The sequence below is a fragment of the Trachinotus anak genome, unplaced genomic scaffold (assembly GCF_046630095.1).
Source record: "Trachinotus anak isolate AG129_WGS33_773 ecotype Australia unplaced genomic scaffold, CSIRO_AGI_Tana_v1 ptg000014l, whole genome shotgun sequence".
Classification (NCBI taxonomy): domain Eukaryota; kingdom Metazoa; phylum Chordata; class Actinopteri; order Carangiformes; family Carangidae; genus Trachinotus; species Trachinotus anak.
Window position 1 is genome coordinate 16224938 of NW_027273865.1, and position 17879 is coordinate 16242816.

The window sequence follows — 17879 nt, forward strand, 5'->3', positions numbered from 1 at the left end:
GATCATAGTTTACTGATGTATGTAAACTTGCCACTGTAGGAACAGTGGTGACATAACATTTAAAACAAACCGTAACTTAACGGTGTGCATGCATGCATGTGCGAACATGGGCTGGTGCTTGAGGAAATAGAACCACACTTGTTATGCTTGCCACAAACCAGCATGCACTGAAATCTTGGCTCCACACATGCCCCACCCCTTTACCCAATTTGGGATTAGCTGGGAGTTTGGCACTGCCAAGAGGGTAACGGCAAAGCAGCCGGCTTCAAAAGTGTGTCACGGAGGGTACGGCCATCTTTATATATAGTCTACGGTCCTTGCTCTACTTATGAAATCCGCTACGAGGCTAATAAACACAATTATCCTGTTCAAATGGCTAAGAGACTGCACAGAGCAGCAGGCTGATGTTTCTTGAGTTCTTTGCTCTTTTTGTCATCCCTGTGTGTGATGCCCATGTGGCAACCTCCAGGGCCAAAAATGCAGTTCCTTGAATGGCCACTTAAGGCTGACTCTAAAAATGAGTCGATTCCACGTTAAAATGCCCAACTTTAGAGCAGAAATAAACTAGTTTACAGTTTGGTTTGTTTAGCTAATATCCACCTTCCACAGTGGAGCACCCTACTCTGAACTTCAAGATCGCTCTTCAGAAACCTATGGTTGATGTCATAGAGGCTTCGTCCATCTTTGTATACAGTCTATGTCGATGCTGACAGTCATTTCTTCACACTGTGATTAGCTTCCATACATGGACTGCCAGATGCTGTGCACTGTGCATTTCCCACTTATTCATGCAGCCAGTAACTTTGTAATGTTTGTTCTGATATTTTGTGCACACATGCTGATAGTTGCTGTGTTCTTTTCATTCTACCTCAAAGTTTTAGGGATCACTTGCTCAAGAGAAACAGTAAAAACTAATGTAACTGCTTGCGTTGAAAACTAACCAGCTGGAAATTAGAGCCATAGAGAAGAGGTAATTATCTGGGTATGTGGTTTGCTCTTCCTCAGTCTCCCTCTTGACTCTTACAGATAAGTACGCTCCGTATCCATGCAAATGCTTGGCAGACAGTTCAATTCCTTCTGGATGAGAGTGGGGGGGGGGTTGTCTCTCTCTCTCTCTCTCCCACTGTGTGTGTCTCTCTCTCCCTCTCTCACTCTCTTTCCTTGCTGGCAGCAGTGTCTGTGCTGTTGGCAGGAGTGACCAGAATAAAAACAGCAACACCAGACATAGAGGAGGAAAAAAAGCAGAGTGATCCATTGAACCTGAGTCTTTGCCCTCTCTTAATTACGTCAGGTCTCGTATCTTTTCCCTTTTTTCACCTTTTCCCCAACTTCGGGCTAGTGGTAATTAGCTAGAAGAGAATAAAACCAGCTGATCTGGAGAGGGGTGGTGCATTTTGGAGCGAGATGGCTAACAGAAACATTCTGTTGCTCTTCTGTGGACTCTTCCTCTTAGCACTGATTCAGCCCTCTCTTCAAGGAGGTAAGTGTATGTCATAGGTGAACTGAGACATGATCTTTGCTGCACCAATCACAGACTTAGAACAGGTGCAATTATTTGTCTGTGCCTTTTTGTCCCTCAGAGACATAAAACAGATTTTTTTATAGTATTTAAAAGTTTGCTGATGCTTGTCAGAAATAATACTTATTTACTGAAACCTTTTACATAATATCTAAACCATATTTATCTGGTGCAGTGTAAGTTAGTGTAAATTTGTATGAAATAAAGTTTGTGCTAACTTTGATTGTTTAATTGTTTCTTCTAACTTAAAAAGGGCAGCTCTGTAGTTGCATTGCTATGTATTTTTGTTGAGGTGATTTAAATAAATTGGTGACGTAAAACCTCAATGCTACAGTCATGAAAATGAAAGATTATTTAGTGTGACTGAGCTTCTGCACCGGTACTGAATTCCTGAATAGTTGTGTTCCATCACACCACTGATTAAGAAGATGCTACAATAAATAGGAAGAATATAGTTCTTTGCATCATATTTACATATCCATCTCTGCTCTTAAAAGTGAGGTTCAGTTCTGTCCACAGCATGACCAGGTATCTGTGTCCCATTGCTTTATATTGTTATTAGGTTTAACAGTAAGAGATAACCCTACATCATGACTTTATAATAATGCTTACTGGTCATTATTAATAGTGTGTGCAATATAAATTCTAAACTAAGCAACCATTCATTGGTTCTGTATACTAGCTTCTCATGGTATTTTCAGTATATTTCAGAAAGTTCAATTGTATCCTACACACATCTATGCATACATAGTGTATGTTTACATGCCTGCAGACCCTATCCTGTCACATGTCAGGAAGTGAAGGTTCCAGCTGGTCCTTCTTCCCACTCCACAAAACCCCAGTTTAAATTCACCCCTGATGAACTCCCAGCTGGACAGGGAGTGTATGTGAGTGTCACCTTGACAGCTTCGACTGGGTCTTCTCTTGAAGTTAAGATGAGCAAAATGTTGATTTTAGGGGTTGGTTTCAAGTGCAGCTTGAAGTTTTAGTTTGTCTATTTCAGACAGACAGAAAGAAAGAGAGAGGTTGTGAGCATGCTTTTCCCACCACTCTCATTCAGCCTGTGTGTTTGCTTTTTCTCCCATTTCTTCATCGCTTTGATTTGGTTCTTGGTCTGTGTTTTGGCTGAGATTCTCAGAGTTATTTAGCCCCTAACTGGAAAACATGTTTAGCATCTGGGCCTGGGTATGCTGGAGTCTAGTACATATTCTGTTATATTTATTTGCTTAAAAGTCACAGCTGTTTAACTGCCTAATCTTCCAGTGTCCAAGTGTCCTTTCAGATGCACTATGGTTAGATTGTTAGATTCCTAAAAGAAATACTTTGTCCATATAAAGCCTCACTTTAAACCAGCTGCTTGTTGGCCTTGTCTAATTTGATCATGTTGACAAAGTCTTTCTTTGTGAGGTCGTATCATCTAAAAATTTCCTTGCCCTTCTTGCCTTTTCTCTGTCTCATAGCAGATTTATCCTTTCTTCTCTGCGCCAGCCACATTTCAGTTGAGATTTCAAGGTGCATTCAGGCAAAAATATATAGTAGGTAAAGGAGCCAACAAATATCAACACTGGCTTAGGAGCGCAACTTTGATCTCAAGTGAGTGTTGAATCCATCCATATCAAACATTTCTGTGGCGATCAAACTAGTTCCATCTGTGTCTGTGCGCTCTAACTTGGAAATAAAAAAACACTCTCGGCTTGTTCCAAGGGTCAATTATCTGTGAGTAACATGAACCTCATTAACACCCAACCATTCATTTAATGCCTCTGTGCAGAAAACACCTCTAACACTTGAGAAAAATCACCCCTTGAATTATGATGGAGTGCAAGGTTGGTCTGAATGGTTTCCATCTACAAGTGTAAATGAGTTATGGTCCGAGAGGAAACATCTGTGAAGGTGTTTGTTCATGAATATATCCGCTGACAGGTTACCCTGTGACCATGTGCAGGTATGTTTGCTGGAGGAGGCAGATTTATTTTACATCCCACAAACAAACATGGATACACTTGAGTTGGATGTTTTTCCTATCAAAATAAATTTATGTTGATGCAGCTTGGACTCAGTGGCCTCAGTTTTGTATTGCTACATTTGTTAACTGAATCAAACCCAGGCCTAGATGGCTGATAAAATTCTTTGAATAGATTCCTCAACCTAGGAATTTAATCAGGCTTATTCTTCAATGCTCTAATAAAAGGAAGAGTGAAAAAGCTCACAAGGTCCTCACATATTTGTTGTGAAATGACATTAATTTTGAGAGTGTATCAAGTATCCTATTCCTCTGTTTTTTAACTTGACATACTGTATGTTGTAATCCTCCAGACAGGTTCAATATCCAACTGGTGGACTTGTGCCAAAGTCATTAGTTTGGTTTTTATGACAGACACAGTTAATGGCACAATTCTGATGGGCAGAGACTCATGGGAGATGAAGAGGGAAAATAGCTGCTCTGTTCCTTCACCATCTCCAGAGAACTAAAGAGGTTGTGTGATGTTTTCTTTAATACAGCTGGAAGCCAGTTTGCCTCATTTGGCATTGGCTAGGTTCAGCAGTAAGACTTCAGAGGAATTTAATACATTAATCAGTGACACTCACCCGGCTGTAGGTGAAGTTAAACGGAATCAGTGCAGACTAGATGGCGTGCTTTGGCTGTCACAAAACACTGGTGATGAATTGCAGCATTACACAACCATTACTGGTAGATACTTAAACTGATTGTCTTTATTCCCCAAAGAAGTGGTGCCTCAGGTTTTATTGGTAGCGTGTGCTGTGAACACCTCTTTGGCTCTAATCCCTCTTCTGGCAAGGTTGAGTGCCAGCCACAGCATGCTGGATTAATGTGACAGATAGTCATCCCCGCACTCAACAACTCTACACTGCAGTTAAAGGAATAGACCATTTTAAGTACTGTCTGAGCAATACACAGACGTTTTGCTTCAGTGAGGTTTTTGTTCAATTTCTCCAGCTTCTTTAATGTTGGACCCACAAAGGCATTTTAATTTGTTGATCTTGAATGGTTTGGTGTAGTTTGCAGTGAGGTGACCTCATTTAGTAGTCATTTGGGTAGGAGCCCTTTGGTTACAAGCACTGACTGACTGAGGCTTGCTATTGTGAAAGAGCTGTTATTCCATGCATTCATGTCTTGCTCTGGCACATGTCCTGGGAAAGCGTTAGGAGATTGGACAATTCCATCCACGGTTTGCAGTTTTACATCAAAGCATGCTGCCTGGCTTGGAAGTCACTCACTACATCAAAGCTCCTAGCCAGAAACGATTACTAACATTTTGGCCAACAGGTTTTCCTATCACCATTTTTGCTGTAACTACTGTTAAGATTGTTGTTGGGACCAGAGGTTTGGGATGGATGAGTTGTTTTAATAGACACGTAATTCTAAAGGACTGGTCTCCAGGGTGCTCTAGGGTGTAACTCCTTAGCACTATACACATCATTTGTACTATCTGCTTGTCTGACAGTCCCTTCACAAATGGATGACTGACTCACTGCATATCAACATGTTTATGATGCAGCTCTTCTACATACGTCAATACACGGCATCAGTATTGTGAGGATATTTGCATAGTAGCGAGTCCTCACCATTGCTAGAAACACATATCAGTTATTAATTTTGTTTCAGCTCATGCTCTGTAGTTGTGGATAAATGTCGGTCCTAGCATCTCCCAGTCAGATGTTTGGTCTGCTCTCAACCAGTGCCAAGTTTTCAACAAAGAAGCACATTAACTCAGATGATTCATTCCAGCCACTCTGTAAGCAGCCCTCACCAGGCTGTGAGCTGCGAGGAGCGGTCTCACTGGGCCAGCAATCTGAAATGGCTCCTGTCAGGAATGTTTTCATCTTGACCCACCACTGCGTACTGATGTCCAAGCTTTTCTAGGTTTACATGACAGCATGAGCGCAACGTTAGTATAAAAATATTTTCTAATAAAAAGCCATAACTGATGAGAGAAAATGGTAAGAAAATGAAATTCTGATTAAACACATTACGTCAATTTAATCAAAATCTTCTGGCATGAAAATATCGTATGCTGTGTTGTATTAGTTTCAGAGCACTTTTTTGTGGAAGGGAGTGGGAGTTAATATGACATCTTTAGGCCTTTTGCATTAATCAGTTGGTCTAAACAAAACAAAACTGCGCTTTTGTAAATAGTGGAGTTTAGAAACAGAACTACTGCAGAACAGCTCCAGTTCCGACATGCACTTCATGAAGTGTCTGCAGATTGATCATGACGATTTTGTCCTCTTTGACATCCATCACTGATTTATTCTTTCCCCTTCAACTATGTAAACTGCTTTTGTCCTTGCCAGGATATAAGTAAAGTGGAAATGTCAATATCTTACTCATAAATATGATTGATGATTCTTCATTTGATCTTTTTCGCAATCCAGGGAGTTCATTCCAAAGCACAACTTTTTCAAAGCAAAAACTTAATATAAGTCCTCTACTTAATATTGTAGAAGCCTATCAGTCGCATCAGTTAATTTCACATATATTTTAGAGAAAAAGATAACAGTACATTCTGTTTGGTCTTACATGTCACATCTGCATCAGCAAAAACTGCACAGTGTATAGTGAATATAGTCCTTTATGGGCTTTTTAACGTTCAGTTCTACTGTATGATATAATCAAACAAATCAGTTTCTGGAATAGAGTCATAATATGAACTGTTTGTTCCACTAGCATTTAGTGATTTCACATGGTTGATAGTTATCTTCAACCATGGCTTATTCATTAGTCATGTTCAGCTCTGAAAAACTTATGCAAGAAAGCGCACTACCGTTCCAAAACCCTTTTTTAGTTTCAAAGAATGTCTTAATGTTGTAATGATCTCCTGTCAGTTTCCAGTGAGAAGGCCATTCTTGGACATTAAAATATTGTCACCTGTGAGCTGTGAGCTTGTTTTCAATTGCATACTGTACCTCACTGTGATGGCCTGATTTACTCAAGTGTCACTGAGACAAGGTAGGACAAGTATAGAAAGAGAAGGTGAAGTCAATTTGGGGTGGGTGCAGGAATAAGAATTTTTCGATTTAATTTCTTTTCATCTTTTTTTTGGAGATGCTCCTCACACTTTCCTCATCGCCCCTCCAACATGCTGTGGAAAACAAACAATGGAAGGGCAGTGGGTTACTGATAGTAGGCCAGCTGTCACATGTCTGATAACGGGACAAGTAAGTGTGCCAGGAACCACAGTGTTTGCTTCACTGCTTTTTTGCTCGGAGAGCTTTCCATAAAGACAGAACCAAACTTTCTTTTCTGGGACAGTGGTTTTGGATATAACTGAATGCAGCAAACAGTTGTTAGTTTGCCAGACATTTTTTTATTGAAAGTGATGGAAATAGTGGTGCAGAACTGTTAAAATATCAGGTGGCTGAAGTGGTATAAACACATTACAGAGTAGTTTTCCTTAGGACTTCCCAAGCTATGTGGAGTGCAGCACTGTGATCATGAATGGTAACGGTCCTGTAAGTCTTTTGTAAAGGACGGGGAATGCCGTAGTGAACTTTTAGAGGTTACATGTGTGGGTGTTGTGTATGTACTCCCAGGCCTAATTACCATGCTTGTTCCATCAACTCTTCGGCATTTAATTATTTAGTAAAAGACCAATTATTAAACAACCACAGCACAGGGTCGTGGAAATGTCACATTACTCACCAGCTTGTAGTAAATGAGGTAAAACTAAACTCTTTCAAGTCACAAAGACCAATTGTAAAAACTGCCATTAACATGGGAGGTACTACGGAAAAACCCGTAACTGGCTTTGGTTTGGTTCAATAACAAAACAAGTTCTGACTTACAGTTTCCTAACGTCTCTGCTATTTAGTCATTATTTGTGGGCCCAGTAACCCATACTCCCCATAAAGTGAAGTATTTTATGCCAGTATAAATTTTCCACTTAGACTGTAATTTGTAGATAAATTCATGAATCACACAGATTTTTTTTCTGTTGGCTGTATTGCCTGTATTGACACTCAGGCAAAATATCAAATAAATTATCTTTCCAAGCTAAACAGTTGATAAACATGTCACTTCCTACTTTCCAGGCTGACACTCAAAACATGACATTATGCGAAACTAAACATACAAAGGGCTGAAAACAGTCCTTTTCACCTGTTAGCCTGTTTCTGGTGAGCTACGTCATTTTATCAAAATTCAAAACAAGGGAACTGAAGAAACCAAAACACATATGTTGTGTATGAAAATGATTTTTATTTAAGCCTTTGAGCTTTTCGCACATTGTACTCATTTTGTATAAACACAAATCTGAATCCTCTGAAAATTGAATTCTGATTATGAAATTTCTCTGCGATTGTCCTGTCTTGTTAGACAGGGATTTAGTAATGATGTGAAAGTGTTGAGTGGTGAGATAATTTTCCCTCCTATAGAAAAAAATTCACCCTTAAAAAACTTTCAAACTTAAAATTTCAGGCCACCTGTTTTTCAGTGGAACACTTTTCTTAGCTCTGCATATGACTTGTGACACACAGATGATGTCTTGTGATGCTGAAATTCGCTACATAGCTGCAACTGTGTTTAATTTCCAGAACTGTTAAAAGAGAGCTATGAGAGAGTATACATTGTAAGTAAGAAAACATTTTCTTACTAAGCAGTCACTATTACTATCAGTCTTTTTATAAAACCCTAGATCCGTGACAGGTCATACATGTTTTCTGAGGTTTGGTAAGGGATTCTAGAAATGTTGGATATCCCTAAGATATAATAAGATAACATAGGCTTTGACAAAGTGGGCTTATCTTAGAGTAAATTATAACAATTCCAGTTTTTAAAAAAAACTACTAAATGTTAATTTCATCACAGATTTTTCACTAGATAGGGTACACTAAATAGAGTACAATAAGATGCGGTACAAAACATTTTTGTCCCCCAGCTCCATAGATGTAGTACCTTTAGAAATGCCTACATGTTGTGCACATCAGCAGTCATCCTTTACGTCACTTCAGACTGGAGAAAAGTAGATTTTTCTTTCTACGTCTTTACTTACTGTTAATGCAAAGTTGGCCAATGAAGTGAAGTTTTGAGATGCATTTTTCTGCTGACCAAGTTTTTAAAGTCCCTGTATCAAGACATGACATTCTTCAACTTTGCAATTGCACACCCTCTAAAAGATGGGGACCCATCCCAGGCATCCATGTGGGGGATTGGGGAAAAAATGAAAGTAAAAAAAAAAAAGAGTCTATTTTAAAAAGAAATGTTCACTAACCTATGTTAACCCATGGCTATCCCACATGGCAGCAGACAGATGTACTCTGAGATCTGAGATCTGAGGGTTTCCCAAATGGACCCCACTTTATAAGACCACATGCCAAAATTCCAACCCATCAATAACCCATGTGAGACCCATATGGACATTTTGACATGGAAATAATTTATACAATAGTCCCAACACTTGTTCTAGATACACATTGTGATTGTCATAGAAACATTGCAGGAAGTGTCAGCATGCCATTCCCAGATACGTACAACCTATCCCACCAGCTTGACTTTTTGCTGATGACTGGCTGCATTCTGAGTTTACTGACACCCCGTCCACTGTGAGTGAGTTTTACAGTTGGACCATATTCAAGTCCAAATTGGAGTGATGAAAACTTCAAATCACTGTCAGAGTTCCTGTGGGTACATGTACATCATCACCCTCTTAATGCACTCAGAGCAACTCTGGGCTCAAACCACAACAGTAAAGAGCTCAGTTCACAACATCATTGTATTTAACTGATAACAAGAAGGCTTATTACTTGCTGCAGCCTGTATCAGACAGTAATTTATCAATGCTTCCCTCTCTTCACTTTTACACATTGTGCAGCATGAGTTGTAAAATTCTCTGAGTCTGCCCCAAGCTTAATAATATAATTGTAAGCAATGGCTTCTAACCAGTGTTTCGGCAAGATCAGATCACTAATAAAAGTCACTACATGATAATAAATATTCAGATCTTCTTTTCGTTCTTTGTCTGTTATTCACCAACATTAATCATATCACAAACACTCAGGGCAAACTCTTGACTGGAGTCAACTGAGAAATAAATTCTGCCTCGTCTAATCCCTCATGCTCTACAAGTCAATCTTGTCCTTCCCCCACATTCCAGCACATTCCCATGACCTGGCTGAGTTCACAAAGAACGTAAGCGCATGATGATGATGATGACAATAATTAGGACAATCATGAAGAAATCTTCAAATTTATTGAGGTGTAGGTCAGGTCACTTGGCAGAGGTCAGTGTGTGCCTTATTTGGATGCATGACCACAGTGAACCTAATGCACTCTGTAAAAGTGGTACAGTAGCATGATGGGATATTAAGCAAAAGGAAAACTGGAGCAGACACACACTCCCTCTTGCCTCGCTTGCAGTGCCGAGACAGGAAATCCTCCTTTTGATTGTGAAATGAAGGAGCAGAGTTAAAAACAATCACTCCACCCCCGTCGTGTAGTTCCTGCACCTAAGATCTCTGCCATGGAGCCAATGGCATGGGCACAGTGACAGACAGACACACACACATTACTTGCATCGACTTAGCCATTTGATAATCAAGTACAGAACCCTGGACATTATTATTTATTCCCCATTTTTGTTTGAGCCTGCAGGATTTTGAGTTTCAGTATGACAAGGCCAAACCTCAAGAAATCTGATCTTTTCTACCATCGTCCAGCTCCCCGATCTTCCGAGTCAGGATGAGTTAAAAGGCAGCCTCCCTCTCATCTGTTCATTTTTTCATTCATGGAGTCCTGAAGAACAATAACTGTTCACATTCACACTGGCGCCGGAAAAAAAACACGATATGGCAAATTCTCCTGCGTTGCAGATGACCATTTTTGGTCAAGAAGAGAATAATTTTTCTCTAAAACAAAAACAGACAAAAGTTTTTACCCAGTTCCAATCAGATTTTGAGTGCAGTTTTGGAGTATGTAAGTAAATATGACTATGTTGCCCTTCCTAACTTCAACATAAACAACTCACGGTTCTATCAACAGTTTTTGATTCTGCAGTGTAGATTTTTAGATTTTGAAGGCATGACAGAAAACATTATTCTCCATGGCTCATTTTCTTTACGAGTCAGTCTTCCCGCACTTTTTTTACTCTCAAATATTGCCAGTATCCTGTATATGTCACAATATCTGCACAAACTCATCCAACAGTTGATTCTTAGGATATGTTTTTGGATTTTGCACTTCATTGGTTTCCTCCATTGATTGGCACTGACTGCTCATTTTCTTAACCTTGGCTGTAAAATAGAAACAAAATTGATATTACTGTGGCACAAACCCAATAAATATGTCACAACTTGTTAGTGAAAAGGTCAGAGCCTTCTTCAATGCAATAGATTGTTACTTTTTGGCATTTTTCAGTGGCATGTGTCATGAATTTTCTTTCTACTAGATCGGACAGTAATACCTTGTAATGTTCTTCCCCCAATGGCCACACTCAGTGGACAGAACTCAAAGCGCAGTGTTCACACAGAATTCGCTAATAAACACATGAACGCCTTTGACATGTGGTTTAAATTAATTGGCCTCCCAACACATGTAAGAACCATTAAATATAATCATCATGGTCCTGCTGCCCTGATCTCTCCATTTAATGATATAAACCAGGTTTTCCCCTCAAAAAAATATAACTTTGTGATTTTTGCCTTAGCTCACCAGTCCCATTGGATTTAGCTGTTAGCCGTCCCAGAACAACTGGAGTCATTTTTTCATCCTCCCCTTCTTTTATTTCTGTTGTTGTTCCTTGCACACATGAGGCCACCATGTCTGGGATCCAGAACGACCGTCTTAGGAGTTACTCTGGTTTGCAGCCAGAAGTCTGCTAGAAAATGAGGCTAGGGGATAAAGGTTGGGGTTGACGGTGTCCACAGTGCCGCAGCAGCTTTCTAAAAGAAGATTTCCAACTGCAATACCTCATCAGAATGAAAACAATTGGAAGTTTCTCCAAACCAAGCTTATAAAGTTTTTTGGGTTTTTTTTTGGTTTTGCTCTGGCTCTGGCTAGAGCTGCTGTGTTCATGTTTCATTGTGCGCCCCATCACTTCTATGACCGGAGGCAGATGTGTGTGTCAAGGGCAGATTTCAGTTATGCTGTCTTGGTCACATGATGAATGTGTGAGAATGTTTGTCTGATAAATGGGGTGTTGTTTAGAAATGCTGTTGCAAGTGATGCAGTTAAAAAAAACAAACATTCATGGCCCAAAAACAGTTTTGGCTAGTGTCACACATGTTGGTCATGACCTTTTGTTTTGTCTATTGTGTGTTCCAGGTGTGTATGTACCACCTGGTGCTGGGATTGGACCAGGAGGAGTTGGAACAGGAACTGGATTCTTTCCAGGTAACAGAGCCTCCAATGAATGTCTGAACAGATTAAACGAAAATAATCCAGTGTGCAGCCACAACAAGCAAAGTCTACTTATCATTAGGTAAAAGAGTGAAATTATACCACTGCAGACCGGAGGTTTCACTAAAACAAAACACTAGTATAGAAATATCTTAATGTGAACTAACAGTGAAGATATTTACAAAACGTGAAAGTCTGGTGTTGTAATGATGAACTGGCCAGTTGTCCATTACATCACCACATATAGGCATAACGTAACTCAATACTCTCTGTATGATTGTTGTTTTACAAGGGTCTGCTGGAGGAGTCCATGCAGGCTATAAACCAGCCAAAGCTGCAGGTGAGTAGAAGAGACATTAGATTTATGATTTTTCCCTATAAATAAATTTCATTTTTAAGAATCACATCTGGTTTATCATGAACTAGTTCATGTACTAATGTGTCAGTGATATGGAAAGAAGAAACTAAAATCATCTGTTTTTATGTAGTAAATTCAATTGTAAATTGTATTTAGAAATCATTATAAAAATGTTTGCCGCCTCATCATCAGTAGATACCTGTTTTGTGGACTAATGTGAATATATAATACACTAAATGTTTGTTTGAACTCATTATTTCAAAATTCAGTCTTTTCCATATAATAATCTCTCAGTCATGACAGCAGTGTTGCTTTCTCAGGCCTCTGATTGTTTGTTCAGTCGCCTCCCTTGGGCTTAATGCACAGCCACAGATATTCTATCTGGTGTTTGTCATTTCACACATGCATAGCAGATGCCAGCACAGCCCACTTCAGCAGTGGTTCACCAACCATAGGCAGCGTCTTGGCCCGGCTTCAGCTCCCATTTGATGAACAAGTTTTACCCAGTGTGCCTTTTTTTTAGCTAGGAGTACTAAAGCCATGACTGCAGGGAGAACTAATGTGATGAGACTTGTGAACTTGAGACTTGAATCGGGAGTTGAAAGTGTTAGTTTGATGTGTGTAAGTAAAGAGGCCAGTGTTCTGAAGACAAATTCCCTGTCAACACTCAGCTTTGATTTGGTCAGATCTGGGGGAAATGTGTGGTGAGACTTCCTTGTCTCACACCCCCACAAGCTCAGAATAATTAAACTCTAGGGGTATTACTGTGGCAATAAACAATGTGTTTAGGGCCAGCCAGTTTTAATGGAAGGCATTAATTATAAGGTTTGAGGCTTGGATTTGTGAGGCCTACTACCATTTCTTTCATACAACCTCTGTCATGAGCGTAACAGTGCATAATGTCGATAAGGACATGATATGACATAAACACTGTTAGCAGATGATGTTGATAAATGTTGAGACCAATAATGATGATGGCTGTATTGATCACAATCATAAATGTCTCTGTTTATCCCTGACAGTAGGAGGTTATGGAGGAGGTGTGGGCCCAGGTGGTTTGGTGCCAGGAGGTGTTGGACCTGGGGGCTTGGGCATTGCAGGTATGAAGATTAAAAAAAACAAGAAAACATTTTTTTGTTGTTTCTTTTAATAAAGCCAAACAGCAAACAGCTGCCTTGAGTAGCTGTTTTCATTTTCCGTATTCAGGCTGCTTTTTTTCAGCATCTTAATGTAATTGATCAAAAACAGGCACAAAAAGTCTCTTAAATAAAAAAGACAAACATTTGACAAACATTTGCAGCTGTTGGAGCACCCTGGTAGATGAACTGTTCCACTGCATGCCACAAAACCACAATGTCCATGGTTCAGTTCTGTCTGGAGACTGGTGAATGTCATAATCACCTCTCTTCCCTGTGTGCCCTGTCTCAGCTTCACTATCAACTGTCCACTAAAGGTGAAAATGCAAAAAGAGTTATGTTAAAAAAGATTGTAGAAGTTTAATTCACAATCTTTGAGAAGTTGAAAATTGTGTAAAAGCTGTAACACATGCTCATAGATGAGATTTTTATTTTGATACGTTTTTTTACTTTTTGTTGTTTTCACCCAACAGGACAAGGTGGAAAGGCTCCTAAACCAGGTAAGTTGGAACATTTACGTATGTTATTACATTTTGTTCAAATTGGTGTAAAGCAATTGAATCTGAAGGTTTTAAATTTCCTTGTGCAAAAAATTAGCAATTAACAGTTTTATGAAATATTTTGAAGATGTAGTATGTTCTTGCTCAGTTTACAAAATAGAGTAATGCTGCATAGCACTACTGTAACAGAAGCAAACAGACACTTTTGTTTACAATATGGAAAATTCCTCTGCATTACATATAATGTTGAAGTGCCTTGAAAGGAAGGAAACTGTGTATATTGTTATGGGTGGATAAAGTAGGTTAATTAATAGACTGCATAACGCCCACACACCAGCAGAATAGGGAGACCTGCACAGACACAGAGCAAGGGGGAAAGAGAAACAGTCTTTTGATTGGTTGTCACCAGTTTTTCTTATCACCCCTGTGTTTTCATCAGTGTTGGTTCACACTGGTTCTGCAGCTGTTTAGGGCGTCCTGTCTAGGTGGGACCATACATATATTCCACCACTCCTACACCTTAAGGAGTGATGATTGGCAGAGTGCAAACGGCCATCAACGCCAGCCAAACAATGGAGCCAGAGAACTGATTAATGTTATTGCAATGTTAGACCCTTACAATATCTGGAAACCTCCGTGTTGAGATTTACCACAGCCCGTCTCTCCGATACCGTACAGTAAATATTTTCCTTTGCTGTATTTCAGTCTGCACTGTATTGGTGCTTTAGCAGTGTTTAGCCATCATTTAATTTCCGTAAGCACTGCTGATACAATCTCATCTTATTTCTATGTGTTTAGAAAGATAAGGAATCAGGTCTTATAGCCCTGATAACTCATGGAGCCTGTTACAGAAGGGTCCCTCTGGACGGCCACACCCCCGCCCTCAAACAAGAGTTGCTGGAGAGCCATGGTGTGAAAATGACCTAATATCCAGTATATGCTGGAAGTTGATTTTGGCTGGAATTAGCAGAGTATTACTTGGGAAATAATCCCACATCTTTTGTATGCATTGAAGTTTTCCCTCTCCCTCAACAGGGGTACATGGCAGAAATTACGTTATTGAGCAAAAGGGAAGCAACCGATGGTGTTTTTTTTGTTTTAGGTCTGGGTGCACCTTTCCACATTCCATACTAGTCTCTGTTGTGTGTAAAAACAAACAAAAAAAAACTTTAACACAGAGTGAACAGCCGGGGGTTGGCTAAGGTTTAACAGATTTTATAAACAACCTGAAGTGACCTGAATTTGGTTATGAGACCTTTCTACATACCTTACAAGTGAGATTTGCAACACAAATGTACATACACACTTCACCAGCAGGTAAGCCTCTCACAATGTTAGGTTTAATCCATCTGCATCAACTTGCCAATGTTAGAGTAGTGCCATAGAAAACACAGAAGAAGAAATTATTTGCTACCAGTACGTGACAAATCATTGATCGTATTTTATTAAGCATTCATATATAAAGCAGGATTCTGTTGCTAAAGAGACACAAATGCAAACAAAGGTAAACTACTCACACAAGCATGAAAAGAGCTGCAGTCCTATGTTCATTCTTATGTTGAAGCCAAGCAGTGACATTGCATTCCCCAGATACACACCTTGCCTGGCCAGTAATGGAGAACAGCAGCTGGCTATGTGAGTAGCGTGACTGAAGTGAATTGCAGCGTAGCTCATGCAAGACCTTGTAAATTTTACACTAATTGTGAAGCCTGTCAGCATCCAGGTTTGACAATACACTGAAAGCTGGAAAGAGGGACTTTCTCCCTTTGAACAGCTGTTGGACGTTGTCTCCTTTCCTGTGTTCCCTCAAGCAAAGGTGGATTCAATCCTCATTGTGTGATTCCCAGAAATTGGCTTTCGAAGGCTAACCTCTTGTCACTTTCAGGCAGAGTGAAGGGAGTTAACAAAAAACATAGAGGTTATTGATTTTGCTTTTGGTGTAGTTTTATAGTACCGTTACAACAGTCTGGTGTAGGCTGAGAAAGGATGTGTCTGGGTGGGATGTCTTACAGTATGTGTCCATGCTTATCTTGCCATTCAACTATCTGAGCAATACAAATTGAAGACAACATGCTGTCTGAAAACTGATAGCAGTGTCACACACCACTTTATTCATCTTGGAGCAATGAAAAAATATATGAACAGTCAGAATCTCTACTACAGTCACCATTGTGTTTCTTATATTTTGTCCATCCCCATTATCAGTGAGGGTCTACACGACTATATACAGTCTAAGAAACATGATTGGCACTCTTTATTAGTGTCTGTGCTCATAAAATATGTCAGAGGTGGGCAAAAGAAAATAGCAATGACTAAAGGAAAGAAATTGATGGCTGCCTGGCAGTGGGTTGTTAGGGGTTGCCTTTGAGTTGGCATTACCGACTAGCTCAAGCATTGGTTCTAAGAGCAGTGAGGCCAAACAGTGTTTGTCATAGATATTTGTGCACTAGTTTGGTTGTTTTGTGGTTGGTCCAAAAGTAAATAAATCTGAAGGTAGTCAGCTTCTCTGAAAAAGACAAAGGCAGAAAGGTGTGGGCACTCTGTTGGTCCAACAGTAGTTCAAAAAGGCTGAAGAAAATTGATACTGAGTCTGTTAATATGAGCCTACAACTCATCCTAACATTATATTGCAAAATAGCTCAACAGCACCACAAACTACATGAAGGTAGGATTTATTGCAGGGCTGCTGTCTTAGACTGCATTAGTTTTACACAAGTGTGTCAAATAAACTGGTAGCTGAGTGTATATAGTCCACACTTCCTACCTCACCTTTATTTTGGCTCTTCATTGCCACTGAATAAACACATCAATTTGAAGTAATGAAATAAAGTAGTGAAAGTGGTCCCAACAATTAGATGCAAGATAAAATCATGCTTGGACAAACTGCAATACACATATAATTTAAGATGATGGATTACAGTGTTTAATGCAGCAACATGTCTTTGTGAGTTGCTTTTTAATGGTATTCTGAAAATGTTGGATCCTGATCCTGATTTCTGGAACAGCAGGCCAACCTGCAGTAAGATGTGGGTGGGTTTGAGTTTTCACAGCCTGTGACCAACAATTAACTCTATTTTGATGGTACTCACTTTAAGGCCGTTGCTAAAAGTATTGCTCATATGCAGATAACATCCACCCACCCATTTTAAACTATAAACTAATACAGTTTATAGTAATACTTTTGAATATTGTGTGTATCTTCTTGCATGGGTCATCTATACACCTGATTCTTTCAGTTCATTTTCAAACCCTCTGGTTCATATCAGGGTCATTGTTTGAAGAAGCACTATGTGTACTTGTCTGGTTCGCAACAAGAGAGAAGGGGAAAGGCAGAGAAGTGGAAAGATAGAATAGACATGGGGAGGACAGAGAAGAGACGGCGTGAAGCAAGGAGGATGGAAAGGGCCGATAACTCATGCAAACATACCGTGTACACTGTCATATGTCATATGCCTACTCCATCATTCAACAACACATACACAAACACACAAAACATCATATGCACATTTATTCATGCAACACACATGCTTACAGAACTTGCTGAAAGAGAGGAGACTGATAGATTGAGGTGAGGATGAAAGTGTTTAGCCAAAAGAAGATGAGCTTGGAGGAGGTTCAGTCTCCAGGAGCACATATGTTTTTCATTACTGGAGCTCAGACCTGTCCTCTGAGCTGTCAGAGACTGGAAGCATCTGCATGTGAATGTGCATGAATGTCAGCATATATAAATACTTGATATGTATCCTAACATTGGTTTTGGGACATACAGCCTCCCTTCCAGCACACAGATACACACCATAAATTAAGAGCTGCTTGTTCAGCTCATCCACTATTCTTACACACCTATCTTTCCTCTTTCTCGCCTCCATCTGTCCTACACCAAGTCACTATGCCAAGCTTTCAGTATCTTGGAACCCGAGCTGTCTGCAGAGGAAACTTTTTTATATCAGACCCACACTGGCCCCACATTCGACTCAGCCCACCCAATATACACGCAGCCAACACAGCTTAT

The 17879-nt window shown here is 39.8% G+C and overlaps 1 protein-coding gene across 14 annotated transcripts in view; it reads left to right on the plus strand.

Annotated features, from left to right (window-relative positions):
- Positions 1–1174: 1174 nt before the first annotated feature.
- Positions 1175–17879, plus strand: part of elna (elastin a) — a 48612-nt gene continuing 31907 nt past the window's right edge. For 13 of the 14 annotated variants that reach the window (XM_071495861.1, XM_071495869.1, XM_071495872.1 and 10 more), the window contains exons 1-5: positions 1175–1480; positions 11799–11867; positions 12166–12213; positions 13254–13331; positions 13841–13867. In XM_071495861.1, the coding sequence (XP_071351962.1) occupies positions 1405–1480; positions 11799–11867; positions 12166–12213; positions 13254–13331; positions 13841–13867 (298 nt within the window). In that variant the 5' untranslated portion in view covers positions 1175–1404. The remainder of the gene's footprint in view (positions 1481–11798; positions 11868–12165; positions 12214–13253; positions 13332–13840; positions 13868–17879) is intronic. The other variant, XM_071495863.1, reaches the window with a different exon arrangement.